The 16,833-nt window shown below is 58.7% G+C and overlaps 1 protein-coding gene across 1 annotated transcript; it reads right to left on the bottom strand.

Annotated features, from left to right (window-relative positions):
• Window positions 1-957: 957 nt before the first annotated feature.
• LOC138915561 (ral guanine nucleotide dissociation stimulator-like) lies at window positions 958-10,953 on the bottom strand. The gene is made up of 14 exons (XM_070222315.1): window positions 10,755-10,953; window positions 10,200-10,316; window positions 9,145-9,335; window positions 7,580-7,692; window positions 7,085-7,446; window positions 6,087-6,302; window positions 5,624-5,727; window positions 5,080-5,146; window positions 3,495-3,548; window positions 3,002-3,076; window positions 2,405-2,437; window positions 1,918-2,039; window positions 1,608-1,711; window positions 958-1,282 (listed from the first exon to the last, which is right to left on the bottom strand). The coding sequence occupies exons 1-14, from the start codon at window positions 10,887-10,889 to the stop codon at window positions 1,125-1,127; spliced, it is 1,851 nt and encodes a 616-aa protein (XP_070078416.1). The 5' UTR covers window positions 10,890-10,953; the 3' UTR covers window positions 958-1,124.
• Window positions 10,954-16,833: the final 5,880 nt, after the last annotated feature.

Genomic DNA, 16,833 nt, shown 5'->3' with positions numbered 1-16,833 from the left:
GGGCAGCGAGGGAGAGTATAGGTCATTCTTTGGCCAGGATTAGGGTATCTAATGTTTGCAAAGCAGACTCCACCCGTGATCCGTCAGACCCTGCCAGGGAGGAGTGGCCACGAGGTACGGGACAGAGAGGCCGAGGCATTCGAGGGAATTTCTGCCCTTCCAAGAATTGCAGAAGGAAGTGCACGGAGGCAGGAAATCCTGGTGGACAAGGAGCAGTGATGCGTCGGGAAGGATGCCCAGATGTAGCCTTCAAAGCTGCATCACAGATCTGTCCCCCTGGATACCAAACTTGCAGGGAAAGGAATTCAGAGCCGTGGACCAGGATCCCAGAGGATTCCAATCCAGGTGAAGGGTGAACATGGAGCCCCCAGAGGGGCCGGGGGAGGGAGGGTCCTGCCTGCCCTTAGTCCATCTGCACATGACCTTCTCCGGCCTTGACCCTCCACATGCACGTTTTGAGCTTTTACATCGTTCTCTGCACTTAGAGCTGCTGCTGTCCAGAGCCTCATTAGAAAACGACAAGTTCCTAACATCTGGTGAAGAGGAACCTCCACAAGAGAAGCCGAACACGTGGCCTCTCCTCCAAAGGGGTGGAAGAGCAGCCACTGTCCTGGGGCAGGTCGTGGTGCTGGCCCGTGCCATTTTAAAGACACCCGCATTCCAGTGGTTGTGGCTCTGCCTGTGAAAGTACCTCCACCCTCTAAATGCCAGGAGCTCTGGGTGCTGTCTCTGCTCCTGGCCCACGTGAACCACACTGAAATGAAGCCGTCCTCTGAGTAAGGGGGGGCGCGGAGGTGTCCCTCAGTATCCAGGGAGGGGCCTGGCCCTTCTCCCTTCTCTCACATACAATAAGCCGAGACCCTGCAAGATTTCTTCATTCCAGGAGGAACGCGAGAGTCTGTGTCTCCTTGACACGAGCACAGGAGGGGAAAGAACCAGACCGTGACTCGCAGGCTCGAACAGAAACAGGATTTTAACATCAAATTCAAAACTAGCACTAACTACTAACACGAAAGAAATACGGCCCCTTCCCAAGTGGTAAACAGGCGCTGGGGTGGAGCTGCCAGGCCTGTGGGGTGGGGTCGTCCCCTCCCTCTTGGGCTCCAGGGCTCCCAGGAAAAGGCTTAGAATGTTCTTCTCCCCATCAGCATGGGAGGAGCCGGCCTGGGGCCCCGCGTGTTTCCCAGCCGCGTCCCCGCCGCTGAAGAGCAGGCTGCACTCGAGCTGTTGGAAGGACCGGGATCTGCCACTGTTGCTGGGTTCTGCGTCAGGGGTCTGGTGACTGAAGAGAAGACACTGATGATTGGGGGGGTCACACCAGTATCCCAGCCCAACACCTCAGCCCCACTGCATTCTGCTCCAAACCTTGTCCTGAGTGTTCAGTCAACACTACCCCATTGTCCCTGACATGGGAGCTGGCATTTCGCTTCACCCATTTCACAGAAGAGGAAGCTGAGTCCCACAAAGGTCAAGGGAATTGTCCCTCACAGGCCTGGTCAGCAGTGGAGCTGGGATCCCCGTGCCGGCTGTCCATCTCCCTAGGCCCGTGCTTAGCCCGAAGCTTTCCGGAGCCCCTGGCTTCAGTCCCTGCCTGTCTGGACACTCACCGAGCCCTGAGCTGAGAGACGCGCGGTTCTTCTTGGGCAGGAAAAACCGGCGCATCTTGCCGGCCCTCTCCTGTGGGGGCTCCAGGTGGCAGGACAGGCTGTAGCTAAAGGACAGAGGGGACTTTTCAGCTACCGGGAGCCACACCTCAGGTGACCCTCCCAGAGACGGCCAGCAGTTGGAGTCCCAGGGCCCCACGGGTGACCATGCGACAAGCCCCGGGACTGACCCGGAAGCCACGGGCACGGGCTCCCTGGAGCTGGCCATCAGAGAGAGTCCGCCTTGCCCTCACCAACTCCTGCCCCGCCTCACCTCTCATCCTCGCTGAGGGGCTCCATGGCCTCGAACCAGGCCCCAAATCGCTCCTCAGCCTCAATGTGGTAAAGATGGACTGCCTCCTGGAGCAGGAAGATCTGCTCGGTGACTTTGAATTCCTGGGAGAAAGGACATGATGCAGACGGGGCCTGGGTGGGGGACCGTGCTGGGGACTCAGACAGGTGAGAAGAGGGTCAAGGAGCTGGTCTGGGGTCTTGGCCCACATGGGAACCCTCCTTCCCTCCAATTCCGTGCAGGACTTGCTCGTTCTCACAGTTGGCTTGAAATAGCTCCTCCTGCAGGAAGGTGTCCTTGGTGCCAGCCCCTTCCCCCACGCACCAATGGGACGGCTTTCCCAGCTCTGGGTGCCGAACTCTCCCAAGGAAAGCAAGGCCCAAGGCATCGGGCCAGAGAAGGTCTTCCCCGGAGGAGTCTCTGATTGCCACAGCCCCACCCTCCGCACGGGGAGGCCACAGCTGCTCACCTCACTCCTTTTCTCAAAATTGATCTCATTTCCCTGGAAGGCAGAGAGCCAAAGCCCATGAGCAACAGCCCCCTTAGCCCATAGCTAGCCCCCGTCTCCACCCTTTCTCAGGTTGCACTACCAGCAGGGTCGACCAGGGAGCAGGCGCTACCAGAAACGGGAATGGGTCCCGGGCAAGACTCTGAGCTCCAGAGCAAGGAGGCCACGGGGCTATGGCTCAGGGACATTCTAAGACAGCCCTCTCTGACAGACAGACAGACTGAGGCCTCAGGCAGGAAGGGATGCTCAGCCACTCGTGTGCTTCCTGCCTTGGAGGGGCCTGGCTTCACTCCCTGCAGGGGCGGGGCCTGAGGGAGAGGCTGAGTCCAGCTCAGACACACCCTCCAGCAGCTCCGCAGTCAGGCAGCCTGGACTGGCGGCTCACCTGGATCCTATATTCACTCATCACTAAGATGGCCATGACACCCAGCTCCCGGGGTGGCTGTGAGGCCCTCACGAGAGGACTCTGCCAAGGGTTGTGAGCTCAAGCCTCAGTGCAAGTCTCTCCTCCCAAATCTCCGAATCCTGATCCCCAGCTCCACCTCCAGGCTCACTCACCTCCAGGTAATCCTCCATGTTGGTGTCCAGCAGCAGTAGGTAATTGAGGAATGTGCCAAGGAAGGGGATGAGCCCCTGTGCCAGCGGGGTGGAGACGGTGATGAGATCCCGCTCTCAGGAGCCGTCAAAGACCTCTCCTCCACTCCTCACCCCAGCCTCCTGCCCAGCCCAAGCTACCCACCTAGGCGGCCTCCCCCCAATTTCCTCCTCTTCTCTCCTCCAGGAACCCCAAACTCCTCCAGGCACCTCCCAGCAGCCGGCTCTGGCAAAACCCAGGGTACGTGGTCCCCGCCCCTCCCTGTCCCAAATCCGTTGTGCGCCCATCCGTTCCAGGCCTCCTCCTGGTCACTTCCAATGCAGGCATTTCAGGTCTGTGGCACCAGGAGCAGGGCTGGAGGAGAAAGGCTCCCTCTCTGCTGGTAGAGACCTCCGGCTAGGAAGGGGAGTCCCCTCTCCTGCGACTCCTGGGCCCCTCCTCCACAGGCACCCTTACCTTCTGGGCACCTGTGGGGCCCGTCTCCAGGCTGGTCAACATAGAGGTCGCCTCCTGCCAGGGTGTTGACAGGGCCAGTGAGCCGACGCTCCCCTCCAAGTGTCCTCCCAGACCCCTCCCAGATCGGGGACCCTGGACATGTGGCCCCAGTCACCTGGTGCCCCTGCGGCTCCCGCCTCCAGGGTGCTCTGATTCCAGAGCCATCCCAGCTCCAACACTCACTCCTGTGTGACCTTGGGCCCGCCCAGGCCTCCCTGAACCTGTTACCTCGTCTGGAAGGTTTGACGAACTCTGTCTGCCTCCCACAGTCTCCTGAGGCCCAAGCGTCATCTGACCGTCATCACTGCTCTCCGCTCAAGCCTGCCTCTGGAGCCAGGTCCAAGCTCCCCACATTCCTCCCCACCCTTGAGCCTCGGCACCCACTGTGAGGCCTGCACCACGGCTCATCTCCCTCTGGCTCCCAGATGAGGAGACCAAGGCCCACACAGGGGCAGGGACTTGCTCAGGGGGCCCCAGAGGAGAGGCTGCTCCCCCTCCCAGCCACAGGCCCCTGTCTCCTCTGCCTTCACACCACCCTCTGCCCAGCCGCTGACCACAGTGCTGTCCTCGGGACTCTCAGGCTGTGTTCGGGCCCCCAGCTGGGCCGAGCCACGGATGGAGGGAGATGAGGTGTCTCAGGAGGCCTGGTCAAGTGGCTTCTGCCAGCCCCAACGCCCAGGAGTCTCTGATCCCAGGCCGAGGCCAAGGCCTTGCTAAAGCCCTCAGCTCCCTAGGATCCCCTCAGGGAGTTCCCCTGCACAGAATTCTTTCTTCATCCGCTCAGGATGGGGACCCCGAATGCCACGTCTGACTAGCAGGGGAGGGGGCGACCAGGGCACTGCGGGGTGGCATTTCCTTTCTGTTTTACGAGGAAACTTCTGACGTCTGGGCGGGAAGGATCCCTGAAGAAGCCATCAGTTCCCTGGGCACTTGCCCTTGCCCTCCGGGGCACATGTCATCGCCAACAAGGACCTGGGTGAGCATCCCACTGGGACTGTCTGCAGCGCCCACTTTAGGGGCCAGAGTGGGGAGTCACCGAGGGGACACAGATCTGTCCCAGGTCCAGTGTCCGTCCCAAGGCTGGGAAGCCCCTGAGTGCCCCCGGCCCGTGGGATCCGGCAGTGCCCATCCCTCAGGCAGGCAGGGTGCCCTTCTTGCGAGGCACAGTGAAGACAGAAGGAGCAGTGGGGCCCTGGCTTCCTGAGCACAGACTGGGCTGACTTCGGAAGAAAGGAAGCCCGCCCACTCGCTCCAGCCAGTGGCCAGGAGGAAGATGCAGGGCAGCTGATGGAGCAGCATGGAAGCCAGACACCGGCACCTTCTGCCAGGTCCTCAGCCTCCTGGAACAGTCCAGCCCGCACCATTCTATCCCATGCCCCTGGCCTCCTGTCCCAAACTGCCCCCACCTGCCCATGGAGCTAGCACATCCCTCTTCCTGTCCATCTTTTCCTGACCAACTTCACGTGACAGGAGAACCAAAGCTCATCCTGCCGGGTCCCCTCCCCTCTCGCTCCCCCTCCTTCCAGATGTGCAGCCTCCGTCTTACCTTCACCAGCTGCCTCCTGCTCACCCACTGGTCTTTGATGAACCTCTTCAACTTTCGAGAGCTCTTCCTGAGGGGAGAGGAAAGGAGGAAAGAAAACCCGGGGCGGTTGAAGGCGAAATGCCTTTGGCTGAGAACCCGGAAGGTTCAAAGGGCCTGGGGCCTGGACGAGGGTTTTCCCCGGGTTCTTCGGAGCTCTGAGGTCACCGTGGGACTCGGGTGGAGGCTCTCCTGCGGTCACCTGGGGCCTCCATTCCCACTCCGACTGAGCACATTGTTTCTAACAGCGTTGGTTGCCGATGAGGGCTCCGTTGCTGCGAAGTACACCCTTGGAAATCTCCAGTGTGGCTCAATCCAGGATGTGACAAGGGGGGAGCCACTGCCTAGGGTCTCAGAGAGTCTCAGAGACCCGAGCAAGGAGGCCAGTCCCCATCCCTAGGGTCCGCTGCCTCCCAGATGGTCCTAGCTGAATGAGGGGTCCATGGCAGTCGCACGGGGGATGTCTGGTCCGCCCTGGTGGTGCTTGGATGGAGCACGGCCTACCCACCTGGCAACTCGTCCCCATGTCTTTTGCAGACGGCTGATGGAGGGGCTCTGCAGAGCAGACACGATGGCACGCAGGGACGCATAATTTCCAAGGACTCGGCACTCCTGAGGAAGGGAAGGGAATGAGCTGCGACGGCGGGCTGGAGCCCTGCTTCCTCTGGCTTGTGTCCCCTCGTGGGCTTCTGCTGTCCTGGATGAGGCAGATGCCCAGGGAAGCGAGGGAGGGCACACCTGGGAGCTGATGAGTAACGCTCGCGGGCAGGAAGATTTTAGCTCAACCCAGGGCGGGAAGGGAGCTTCCCACCACTGGGACCAGCACTCAAGGTCAGCAGGCCCTTGGCAGCAAGGGGCCTAGGACTTTGCCGAGGCCCAGACCACCGACTTCAAGGCTGAAAGCTGCGAGAGGAGAAGGGGCAGTCCCCCTGACTCCAGGGAGGGGCTCCCTGGGCCCTGCCGCTACTGACCTTGGCCACCTGAATCCACAGCTCGACGACTCTGGCCCTGTCCTGGGCCGTCATGCTGAGGTCCCCAAGGCACGTCGTGATGACGCAGCCGGACACGTGAAGAAACTGGTTGATAGTGGCCCGAACCGTGGGAGCCAGGTACTCCTTGCTCCCATTGGGCCGCTGGCACCACACAAAACCCAGGCAGTGGCGGGGCTCCACCTTCTTGAACAGCTCCTGGGGAGGATGGGGACTGTCACCTGACCCTGCCACACCCGAGCTCAGAGTCTGCAGGCCCCCGCAGCCCCAGGCAGGAGGCACTGGTCAGCTGCAGCTCAGGAACCTGAGGAGGTGGCCTGAAGCTTCTGGGAGTCTCTGGGTTTTGTCTGTGTCCGCTGAGGCCGCCCAGCGCAGGATGACCGAGGACCCAATAGGGGCGGGGAAGAGAAGTCCCATTGGCTCGCAGCCCAGTCTTGCTTCCCCCAAGCACCAGAACACGGCTCACACCTGCCCATCTCAAGGGGCATCTTCCACCCGTTCTCATCACCCCCTGGTCCCACTCCCCTTTCAGCTGCACGTTCCCCCGAGGCAGCAACAACCATGGGCTTTGTTTGCCTGTCTTCCATGTAGGTAAGGACGCACTAGGTGTCTAATAAGTACGGAGGCTGTTGAGGCCTCCTGGGCCGATGGGTGAGTGACCCAGGACTTGGCAGCACTCCAGTGAGCTTCCCTCCCCCACCAGAGGGCTGTTCTCTGCCCCGCTTCCTCTCTGTTCGACCTCATCCATCCGCACAGCCACTCTGCCCAGCAGGTGCCCGCCCTTGGTGTGCTCTCTACTGTCCATGTGGGGACAGCAAGGACTTGGGGGCCAGAAGGTGGCCCAGGTCACCCGGTGGGTGAGTGGGGGAGCTGTGACTTGCACCCACATCGTTGGATTGCGGCTGAGGGAACAGGAGGTCTGGGGCAGCTGATGGCCCACCAAGGCGGGCCCCACCTAGCCCAAGAGCCCCGCTGCTCACCGCATCCATCCGGGTCAGCTGCTCGGCCACCAGCTTCGGAGGGAAGTCCAGCAGCTTAGGCCTCTCCTCTCTCAGCTCGGCGCTCGCTTCTGCGGTGACTTCGGCAGCTGGAGGCAGAGATCGTCCAAAAGTCAATGGCGCATCTTGCTCCAGCTCAGAAGCTGGCACTGGGGCTGAAGCTGATGGCGCTCGCTCCGGCCCTGGAGAGGCCGATGGAGGTGAGGCTGCTGGAGGTGAGGCTGCTGGTGGTGAGGCCGCCTCCAGCTCCGGCGCGGACGGTGGAACTACAGCTGGAGCTGCCTCTGGCCCCGGAGCTGGCCCTTGCTCTGGCTCTAGAGCCGGCAGGAGCTCTGGAACTGGCGCTGCAGCGGGAGAAAGAGAAAGTTTCACCTACGTACCCGACTTTACAAGACAGGAGAGACTCCGCTGTCTTGAAGGGAACCCCAGCCCGTGAACCCCACCGCAGACAGTCTTCCCAGACTGCTGTGCCCTCACCTTCCAGCTCTGCCCTCCTGGGCCCCAGATGTTGCAGCTGGACCTGGGGAAGGTAGGCAGGGCCTCCCAGGTGCGACCCAGGCCAGATGACACGCAGAGAGGCCAGCCGCATCCTGAAAGAGGGAAAGGGCGTGGGCTCCCAGAAATCCTGCATTGGGTCCAGCCAGGTTCCCACCATAGAAGACGCGGTACTGGGCGGAAGCAGTTGGGCCACAGAGCCAGAGGCCTGGCCGTCGCTTCCACACTGTCCTCCCAAGGCACCCTGCTTTGGGTCTGGGCCCTGTGCCTGCCCCTTTCCACCAGGGGGGAGTCCCACCCCGGCGCTGACTCCTGTGTGGCCATCCTGGCAGTGGCAGGCCTGCTCATCCAGCAGGTGGAACACGGGGTTTGTGTGAGTCTCTTCTTCCCACTGCCACTCTTCTCGCAAAGAGGCTGGACACAGTCCAGCCCAGCCCTCCACGCCCTTGTGCAAGTGGACTGAGGACTGAGGCCGATGTGTGAGCGGCTCGCTAACACCCCTTCTCTTCTGGGCCTGCTGGTGGTGGTCAGAAGGGGTGGATATGGAGAAGGGGAAGCGGAGGGAGACGGGACTGTGGTGGGGATGGGTCGCCAGGGAACAGCTCAAGCCAGCCTCCCCTCTGGTTCCCAGGGGCTCTGGGACCCCACCCACAGCTCTCTTTCACTCCTATCCCCTTGCAGTAGAAGCCATCAGACCTCAGCCCTCCCAGAGGAATCAAAAGATGAGTGAGATCAGAGTTGTGCCGGGCCCGCCCCAGCCACAGTCCTCTGTCCTCTTGTTCTCCCCCAGCCCTGTTCTGTGGAGACAGGAGGCCCTCGTCTGGCACTCAAAGAACACTCAGGTCTTTAGTTGGCGCTGGGGTCCATCATGCATGAGAACGTGGGAAGAGGCCTCCAGTCGTAAAGGAGCATAGGAGGGCATCCCCTGGGACAGGCGGGGGACAGGATCTGTGGATGATATGGTGTGTGACTATCTGAGTCTCAGGCTGCTGCGGGGGTCCAGGGGCTGTGTCTGCTTCATTCACTGCGTTGTGCCAAGTGTCTCTAAAGCTCCCGCATGTCACAGGTGCTTAATATACAGTGTTCTCGAATGAACTCCAACCAGAAGCATCCCCGGTAGCTGAGTGGGCCTGGGGCCCCTCTGCGGCCCCGGAGACCCCTCCTTGGCTACTCCAAGGACCCGCCCCACGACCAGCTGCATGGAATCCCACACTCCCTGCCAGAGTGCTTTCCGTGTGCCTTTGCAAACTCAGAAAGGCCCCATCCCAGCGATGGGGGAGCAGACTGCTCTTCATCGGGGAGAGGGAAAGAATAACCAGGAACAACCACGGCACGTCTCTCAGCCCCTTCTGTAGAGCCAGGCCCCAGGGAAGCACCTGCCGTGGCTCATCCCATTCGTGCCCACCAGAACCCGATGAAGTTTATCCTCTCCCACTCCACTTTGCAGAGGAGCAATCGAAGCTCAGAGAGATGGAGGGCCGTTTCCAAGACACACAGCTGGCAGTGGGCAGAGTCACCACTGTGCTGAGGAGGGGCTGGGCACTCACGTAGCAAGTAGGTGGTCCAGGACCCCGTGGGAGGTGAGGACAGCCGCGCAGTCAAACACGATGGTGGTGACGTTGGCCATGTTTCGAGGCGCCAAGGCTGGTCCTATGGACGGCGGCAGCCTCTCCAGCAGGCCTGCCTGGAGGGCCCGCATCCTGCAGGCCTCATTCCGCTGCCCGAGTGACTCTCCGCGCTGGGTGAGATGAGGAAGGACACAGAGTCACCAGCACCAGCGTGAACCTCCAGGAAGTCAAGGTCTGGAGGTCCCCCAGGAACTGTGAGCCCCTCAGGGATGTGTGCAGAGGAGGGACAGGATTGCCCACAGCCAACCGGTTTCCAGGCTTGAAAAGTCCAATTTGAGTTTGGGCGGGGGGAGGATTATACGATGAGTTCCTCAGGACACTTGGCTGGCTTGGCAAGGACAGACCGCCCCGCACCAAAGCGTGCATTAAGAGCACTGACCAGCGAATCCAACACAAACATCCCCATTCTAGAGATGAGAGGACGGAAGCTTCGGGCTGCCAAGTGGCTGCTCAGGGTCCTGTGGGTCGGAACTGAGAACCGCCCTAAGCCAGGGCTGCAGGACTCCCCCGCTCCCCCACCTGAGGCTTCATGTGCTCCTGACATGAAGGGAAATGTCTGGTGGGAACCTCAGCCCTCCCCAGTCGGGAGACAGTGCACGGGCAGACAGACGCTGTGAGGATCTGGCTGACTACAAGAAAGGACGCTGGTTTTTCTTTCTTTTACACGAAAGGGAGGTTTGAGACCCTCGTTACAGAGGTTTCAGATTCAGAAAATGGCAGATTTCAAAGATGCCCCTGGCCGAGTGTGAAGCGCAAACATCAGTGTTTTGTCTACTCCGCCTAGGGTTAGGAAAGAGCGACTTCCCACCCTCCTAGGTAGCTGGTGAGGAGGCGTGGAAGTCCAGATTCCTTTGGGACTGGGCCCTTGGGACACTCCAGTGGGAAAGCCCTGGGCGGGTCCAGGGGAGGGCTCCAGATTTGACTCTGGATTGTGGACACACCCCGGTGATCTCAGGGCCCCGGGTGTCACTCACTCTCCCCTCAGTCCAGCCCCGGGCAAGGTCGGTGGTCTGCTGCACTTGCCCCCTGTCCAGGGAGATGGAGCCGTAGGACCCATGCGCCAGCTCCTGGACCATCTCCTGGGTGGAGCTCTGCAAAGACAGCGTCCGGTGGCCGCGGCGGCAGGTAGCAGGGGCCTGCCTGCACTTGCCCACAGGGGGAAAACTCTCCCGCACACCGAGCACAGACAGAGGGGCATCCGCATAGACCTCCAGACAGGGAGGGAATGAGATGACACCTCACGGGCTTGGGATTCACCTACGGGTAGGGCGGCTTGGCTCCCAGCACTCACCTTCCATCCTGCCAGCCACCACCTGGGATATGAACACGACATACCGCCAGGCTTCCAAGCCCTAACCGTCTGCTCCCGTCCAGGGTAGCTCCACGCTCATCCCTGCCTTCCGTCACTCCATGCCCGCCAACACACACACACAATAAGGGTCAAGGGGTGTGGGGCTGCCCGCATGGGAGGGTGGGATCACACTTGTGGCCTGACCCGGAGTGGCCCGCCCTGGGCTGCCTTGTGTTACCTGAGGGTTCCTTCTTCCGAATGGCCTGAGGTCTTGGAGGTGCGGTCTCAGCCAGTGTCGACAGCGCTGGAGAAGACTGTCATTGTTGGCTCTCTGTGCGCCAGAGCCTCGCAAAGAGGGGATACACGAACACATCCTCCTGTGTCGAGTGTCTCTGGTCAAATGGGCTATGTGTACAAAATGGCTGCCTGGTGACCAGAGTTCTAAGCTCTGTTGGGGTCGGTCGCCAAGGAAGTGAGGTCATGTCTCCAAGGTTCCAGGATGGGGGGCCCTTCCCTCCATCAGACCCACCCAAAGCCCCCTCGGGGCTGTTGACCGCTCACCCTCCTTGCCCGTGTCATCTCCCGAGCTGTACAGAAAGTTCCATCACAGCCCTCCCCACAGCTCCTTGGGATCGGAACCAGCGCCCCAGCTTTGAAGAGAGAGCGCCCAGTTCGGATCTCCTTTTTCCTAGCAGTTCTGTGTCCTGGAAAAGCCACTGTGCCTCTCAGGGCCTCCCCAGTCTCCCAACCTGCACGATGGGATGGCGCTAGAAACACATTCCCAGGGACGTCTTCGGGTGGACATGTGATAACGCCTCCCATATCTGGGAGGTGGTGCCGCCTGGGTCTGGTCCCCGAACTTAGAGGTGGAAGAATTACAAGAAGGGGTGGATGCAGTCGGGAATACCTCTCCAAACAGGCCTGGATTCCAGCCGTGTGATTTGGGAAAAGTCCCTGCCCCTTGGGGGCTCCTTGTCAGGTCTGCACCTTCAAGGGTTGGAAGTTCGAGGAAATTCAGATATTGTCATTCACTAGCATTCAACCTTTCCCAGTCTCCTGTTGGCCTTAGAACCAGACCCAAGCGCCTCATTGTCGGCCTATGTGGTGGGCAGCCTCCACCAAGGCTCCCAGCGCTCCCTCCCTCCTGCTGTGCACATCCTTGTGGAACCACTACATCCTGAGTAACTGGTTTCTGAGCAATAGAATACAGCCCAGCTGATGGAATGTCACATCCAAGTTTTAATTACAAAAACTCTGTCACTTCCCTCTTGCTTGCTTTCCTGAGTTCCCTCCCTTTATCTCCCCCTCTGTTTCCATCTCTTGCGCTCTCTCTCTGTCACATTTCTGGAAATGAGATAGCAAGTGGCGATGATTTCAGTTGCCCTATGTAGAGGCCAAGGGAGGCGAGATCTGAGGGAGCGCCCAGCCAACAGTCACATGGAGACTCAGACTCTCAGTCCCAATGACTCCTGACACCACCCGTGTGAGTGACTTGGGAGCAAATCCTCCCCTAGTCTAGCCTCAGTTGAGACTGAAGGTCCTGCTTCACGGAGACCTGGAGGCAGAGGCTCCCAGCTAAGCCGTGCCCAATGCCTAGACCACGGAAACCGGGAGAAGTTCAATATTCGTACTTCAGAGGTGCAACTTTTGGGAGCAGTGTTGTGAGAGAGAAACCCAAATGAACGCAGACTACCGGGTTCCCCGGTCTGGCCCCATTAACCGCCGCCCCTGCCGCAGCTCCTGTTGCTTCTCAGGCTCCCTCCAGCCGCCTGGGCAGCTTTCTGACCTCCTCTGCTCACGCTCACTTCTGCCCCAGAGTCTCAGCACCAACAGCGCCTTTCCCCCGACTCCCTGTTCCCGGACCTACGCAGGCGTGGCTCAGTCTTGTCCTTCTGGTCACAGCCTAGGTCACTTCAGTGAGGCCTTTCAGAATCTCCCAGGCACAGTCTCTGCCACCACACATCTCACATCTGGAAGCGTCTTCAATTGTTTCCTCCTTCTTGCTCCCATTTGGATAAAGTGAGCCCAGGACGAGGGGCTGTCTGCTTTGGCTGAAGGAGACGTAATTCCTTCTGGTTACCCCGGGCACACGGCTGTCTCCTCCAGGCTGAGTTTTTCCCACCACCAGTCCGTCGGGAAGGCGCACTAGCCTTCCCTCTCTCCCGTGGGGCTGGTGTCCCAGGAACACGGTGAGCCGTCCTCTCTCCCTGTCATGCAGCACCAGCCCCTCACCCCACGGCCAGAGAACTAGCACCCGGTCTGAGACTCCACCACATCCTGAATTCAGTTACTGCTGAGACCCTCCCATCCATTTGGGGATTCCCTGGTACCTCCTGAGGGCGTCTTTCCCTGAGACCCCACTCCCAGCCTGCCCTTGCTTATTCCAGTAACAATGGCCTTTCCTCAGAGCCCCCCCAGTCTGGAGAAGAAATGTGTTGAAAGGTTCTCCGTGTTAATTTTCAGGGCCGGGGGAAATTGGTAGAAGTAATTTGGGTGTTTCTGTGCAATAGTTCCCAGGAAGAAGATTCAGCCCTAAAAAGAAATGAACTTCTGACACATGGTACAACGTGGATGAACCTTGCAAACCTTACGCTCAGTGAAATAAACGCAACCCAGAAAGACACCTATGATACGGTTCCCCTTACATGACGTGCCGAGCACAGGCAAATTCATCGAGATGGAAGGAAGAATAGAAGTTCACAGGGGCTGGAGCTGAGGGTCATGGGGAGGCAGTGTTTAATGGGGACAGAGTTTCTGTTTGAGATGATGAAAAGAAGTCTTGGAAATGAACACGGTGATGGTTGCGCAGTATTGTGAATGCATTTGATGCCACTGAATTGTCCACGGAAAAATGGTTCAAATGGCCAAGTCTAGGTTATGCATACTTTGCCACAATCAAAAGGCACTTAAAAATGCAGCGGGGGGTCAAGATGCAGGTTCTGGGGCCCTCAAGTCAGCATATGGGCCAGGTAGGTGTCCAGGGTCTGAGATCTTGGACCCTGGTGAGGCTCTGGAGTGGTCCTGATTGATGCTAGTTTACAAGTTCAAAGTAACAGGATTGGAGCAATTTCACCGATTGGGGGATAAGAAAGGAAACAACTGCATTCAGTCCCATCCAACGTGGAAGAGACCTTTTTCTTAATGGGAAGCAAATGTCAGTCCTTCAAGGAAGTCACTTCTCAACGTCTCTACCCCTCCCCAACCCCACCCGCTACTCCCAGAAAGACGCCGCAGTGCAGAGCTCGGGTACCGTGGTTGTGGCCTCATCCGTGAGTCATGTTTGGGGTCAGATCCCCTGTTTTCCTTCCCCAGCCATGTGACCCTGGGCATGTCACTCAACATGACTGAACCTCCATTTCTTCAACCGTAAAATGGGGAGAATCATCCTGGTAGGGAAATTATGAAGGTCACAAGACTTTCTCAGAGGAGGTAGCACATGGCAGAGGCATTATGCTGAGAGCCGCGCCCCACAGGTCACACGTTTTCTGATTCTGTTGATACGACCTTCTCAAAACAACAGCATTATAAAGATGGAGAACAGATGAGTGAAGGCCAGGGGCTGGCCGGGCAGATGTGACTATGAAAGAGCAGCACGAGGGAGGGCTTGTGGGGATGGGACAGTTCTGTGTGTGGATTGCAGTGGTGGTGGCGCAAATCTGCATGTGTCATAAAATGGCATAGAACCGCGCGCGCGCGCATACACGCACACGCGCGCACACACACACACACCGCCCAGTGAGCTCATGTCAAACTAGCGACATCAGAAGTCTGCGGTCTGTGGGTTTAACACTGTCAATTCATGTCCTGGTCGTGACACTGTACTAGAGTCCCGCAAGATGTTAACCCCCGGCAGAAGCTGGTGGAAGGGTCCAAGGCACTCTGTACTATTTTTGTTGCAACTTCATGTGCTTTCATATTTATTCAAAGGGAAAAGTTAACAGTGAAAGACACAACAGGACACAGCCTGGCACGTAGTAAGTGGCAAACAACACGGTTCTCGGTGACAATTCTTTGCGATTGTAATTGCACGTTCATTTCCAGTCTCTCTCCATACACAGTGACCTTGGTGAGGGACGGACACACCTCACTAACGTCGTCTGCCCTCTGCCCAGCACAGAGCACGCGCCCACTCAATATTTGTCCACTAAATCCCCCGTGGTCCCTGCGCCAGGTGTTCTTACGTCCACGTTCACGGACCCTCCACGACAACCTTAGGCAGTGTTATTCTTCGTGCTGGGCAGGTGAGGAAACTGAGGCACAGAGAGGGAAAGTAAATTGTTCCAGGTCAACACACTGGACCGACGAGGAGGTGCCATGCCCTGCTCTGGAGGAGAGCAGAGGCTGTCCATGGCAGCTCCAGGGTCCCTCACGGCGGCTCCTCTCTGCGACTGCCAGGTCCTAACTTTGAGGCCAAATAGCTTGACTTCCTAGAGGGAGCTGGAGAGAGAAGTCACCTACCTGTGGCGCTGGGGGAGGTCGGTGGCACCAGTGGGTTCTGTGGGAGGAGCATGGAGGTCACAGCAGCTGAGGAGAAATGGTCTGGAGTGAGACCGGGGACTCCGAGGGGGGGGCATGGAGGCCACCGCGTGCATCTTTCCTATCCAGCCTGAGCCACTGATTGCGGGTCCTCTGGCTTCTTCTCCCGTGGGTGCCCTGGGATGAGGAGATCAGTCGCTCTCCCTAAGGGGCCTGCAGCACACGGTCATCAGAGCCCTGAGGACTCACCGCGGGGAGTGAGGGCTGAGGTCCGATGTGTAACCTGCTGTGAGAAAAGGAGACAGAATTGGCATGCAAGAGGGGCACGAATGTCCAAAATACAGCCCGAGGACCACCAGCCCCACCCACAACTGACACTTCCAGTCTACACGGTTCCACATTAGGATTTAGGAGCAACTATCTCTTATTCCTAAAAGGCTGACAAATCAAAGATCCAGTCCCTGTTTTCATGAGTTTACAATTTATGTGTGAGATCAATGCGCTAACCTTGCTCGAACATGGGTTTGCAAATTGTGCTCTTCAGGTTCCAGAGGTATTTAGAGGTGCTGGCAGGGAGAGAGAGGAATAGCCAGACTCTTGAATGCCCATTGGCTTCAGAGGGATACTCTCTTTCATCTGACTGGAGAAAGGCTTCTGTGCCTCAGGCAAGGGGACGAATCACAGCCCCAGAGTGCAGAGCTGCAAAGGGAAGAGAAGGATTCACAAAGTGCAGGGCCTTGGGGTCCCTGAGCCCTGAGGGAGGTTGCTCAGCTGGAAGACTAGACACACAGGATGGCTCCTGAGGAACACTGGAGAGTGCACATCCTCCTGGGGCCCATCCTTAGCTTCAGTATGGGGTTACTAAATAGATGCTCCCCAACGACGTAGAGGCTGTCGCTGTCCAGGATGAAGGAGCCCAGCTGAGTGCCCCCACAGGTCTCATGTCTCAGCTTCCGTGACAGCCCCTCTTTTTCCAGCTTAAGGCCCACAGTGTCAGGATGGTGAGTGAGGACAGTATCATCTCCGCCGGCTGTTGCAGTTTTCTCAGGCCTGGAGCTGGAGGGACACAGGCATGGGGAGGTGGGGACTCCAGGCAGGGGCGCTGAAACGCCTCCCTGAGGGAGGGGACAGAGACAGCAGGAAGACTGACGGGCAGCTTGGAACAGCCTTGGTGCTGGGGGAGGGTTGTAAGTGAATAGGACAGCCAAGGTCCCTGAACACAGAGGACGTAGCACCTCCAAATGTTGGTGTCGGTGCTCAACTCTGAAAGGACGTTCATGATACGGCAACGCACACCCTAACAACAAAGCATGCGGCAGCGAGCGGAGGAGGACTCTGGGCACAGGACCAGGTGAAGCAAGGCAACATCAAGTTGCTTAAATTGCAGCTCTGCCACTCACTTTCTGCATGCCTCTGGGTAAGTCTCCCAACCCCTCTGGCTCCTTTTCTTCATCTGTCCAGTGAGGTGAGAGTTCAGACCTCACAGCACTTAGCACTAGTAACTGTTCGATGAAAAGCGGCCATTTTCCTTAGGTATTAATAGGGCCCGCATTCTTGGTGTCAATGGACCTGGCAGGGAGAGAGACTGAGCCTTTTGAAGGCAACACTTAGGGCAAGCAGCCGTCCTGGGATGGAGGCGGCGATTGGGCTGTGTGGGATCTCAGAGCCAGAAACATCTCAGGGCCAGTGGAAAGGGAAGACACGCTGCATCACGGCTGCAGGACAATGGCGAGGACCTTTGGAGCTGGGTCGTTTCATCCTCAGACAAACGGGTTCACGACTGGGAGGTTCACACGAGGGCTGAGGCCACCCAAGTGCTCATGCTGGGGTTCCCACGTGCT

The sequence above is a fragment of the Equus caballus genome, chromosome 9 (assembly GCF_041296265.1).
Source record: "Equus caballus isolate H_3958 breed thoroughbred chromosome 9, TB-T2T, whole genome shotgun sequence".
NCBI lineage: Eukaryota > Metazoa > Chordata > Mammalia > Perissodactyla > Equidae > Equus > Equus caballus.
Note: the sequence above shows the minus strand (reverse complement) of the source record. Positions and strands in the feature narration are given on the sequence as shown.

Excerpts from the sequence above, each read along its gene's own strand:
- LOC138915561 (XM_070222315.1), bottom strand. The coding sequence starts at position 10,889 with ATGTGTTCGTGTATCCCCTCTTTGCGAGGCTCTGGCGCACAGAGAGCC. Across the intron at positions 7,693-9,144 it reads CTGGACCACCTACTTGCTAC|GATGCGGCTGGCCTCTCTGC; the intron begins GTGAGTGCCCAG and ends TCCCTCTTTCAG. Across the intron at positions 3,549-5,079 it reads GCAGGAGGCAGCTGGTGAAG|GAGGCGACCTCTATGTTGAC; the intron begins GTAAGACGGAGG and ends ACACCCTGGCAG.